A 1305-nucleotide genomic window follows, 5' to 3' on the forward strand; every position below is an offset into this window, starting at 1 on the left:
GATCCCCGCTCGCCTGGCGTGTAAGGATTTGCTGTGGATCGGGCCCAGCGCCGGCGTGGTGCTGACCCTCGCCGTTTCGGCCAAGGCGGCGCCGACGTTGGTGGGGCTGTCCCAAGGGCACACCGGCCACGTCCGCTTCCTCACCGCCATCGAGCTGCCCGACGGCTTCGATGTCCTCTTCCCATTGCCGAGGGAGACGGGTAGGTGGGGTGACTGGGGGCCCGATCCTGACCTGCTCCGGGGTGGTGGTGGTGGTGGTGGGGAGTGGATGTTTTTTTTATGGAGTCGGGAATGCTGTCCTGCTGGCGGATAACCGGGAGTGTGGCCTTGAAATGTGGTCATCAGAGTCCCCGCTCCATCCTTGCCTTGTTAAAATCCAGGGAGAAAAATTGCGGGGGCTGGGGGGGAGGTGGAAATTGGGTGCTAAACCACCCCCCACCCCAGGCTTTGGGGGATCGCTCAAGTGACCCCAAATTTCCCTGGGAGACCCTAATTCCCACAGGGAAAAGCCACTGGAAAGCCATGTGCTGAGTCTCACCCAGCCCAGCTCTGAGGTCGGGGTGGGATGGGGAGAAAGCGGCGATGTGCGGGGTGGGGGAGATGATAATTTGGGGTGGGAGGGGCTAATTTGGGGTGGAAGGGGCTATTCAGGGATGGGAGGAGGTTTTGGGGGCCAAGATGTGGCACCTGGGAAAGTGGTGGTGACGTTCAGAGGCTGCTGGTGGGAAGCTGCTGGGGTGATGCTGGTGGGATGCTGGTGGTGGGATGATGCTGGGATGGTGCTGGGAGGATGATGCTGGTGGGATGCTGCTTCTGGAAGGATGATGCTGGTGGGATGATGATGCTGGTGGGAGGATGATGCTGGTGGGAGGATGATGCTGGGAGGATGATGCTGGTGGGAGGATGCTGGGATGGTGGTGGTGGGATGATGTTGGTGGGATGATGCTGGTGGGATGATGATGCTGGTGGGAGGATGATGCTGGTGGGAGGATGATGCTGGGAGGATGATGCTGGTGGGAGGATGCTGGGATGGTGGTGGTGGGATGATGTTGGTGGGATGATGCTGGTGGGATGATGCTGGTGGAAGGATGATGCTGGTGGAAGGAAGATGTTGGGAGGATGATGGTGGTGGGAGGATGCTGGGATGGTGGTGGTGGGATGATGTTGGTGGGATGATGCTGGTGGAAGGATGATGCTGGTGGAAGGATGATGCTGGTGGAAGGAAGATGTTGGGAGGATGCTGCTGGTGGGATGCTGCTGGTGGGATGCTGGGATGACAGTGCTGGGATGCTGCTGCTGGGGGGC

The 1305-nt window shown here is 60.1% G+C and overlaps 1 protein-coding gene across 1 annotated transcript in view; it reads left to right on the forward strand.

Moving 5' to 3' along the window:
* The window catches only part of ARHGEF17 (Rho guanine nucleotide exchange factor 17), a 46717-nt gene that overhangs the window by 41275 nt on the left and 4137 nt on the right, over positions 1 to 1305 (forward strand). Inside the window, exon 23 of the mRNA XM_035890180.1 lies at positions 1 to 200. This exon is cut by the window's left edge and continues 9 nt beyond it. Within this exon, the coding sequence (XP_035746073.1) occupies positions 1 to 200 (200 nt within the window). The remainder of the gene's footprint in view (positions 201 to 1305) is intronic.

Source organism: Egretta garzetta, unplaced genomic scaffold (genome assembly GCF_000687185.1).
Source record: "Egretta garzetta isolate BGI_Z169 unplaced genomic scaffold, ASM68718v1 scaffold232, whole genome shotgun sequence".
NCBI lineage: Eukaryota > Metazoa > Chordata > Aves > Pelecaniformes > Ardeidae > Egretta > Egretta garzetta.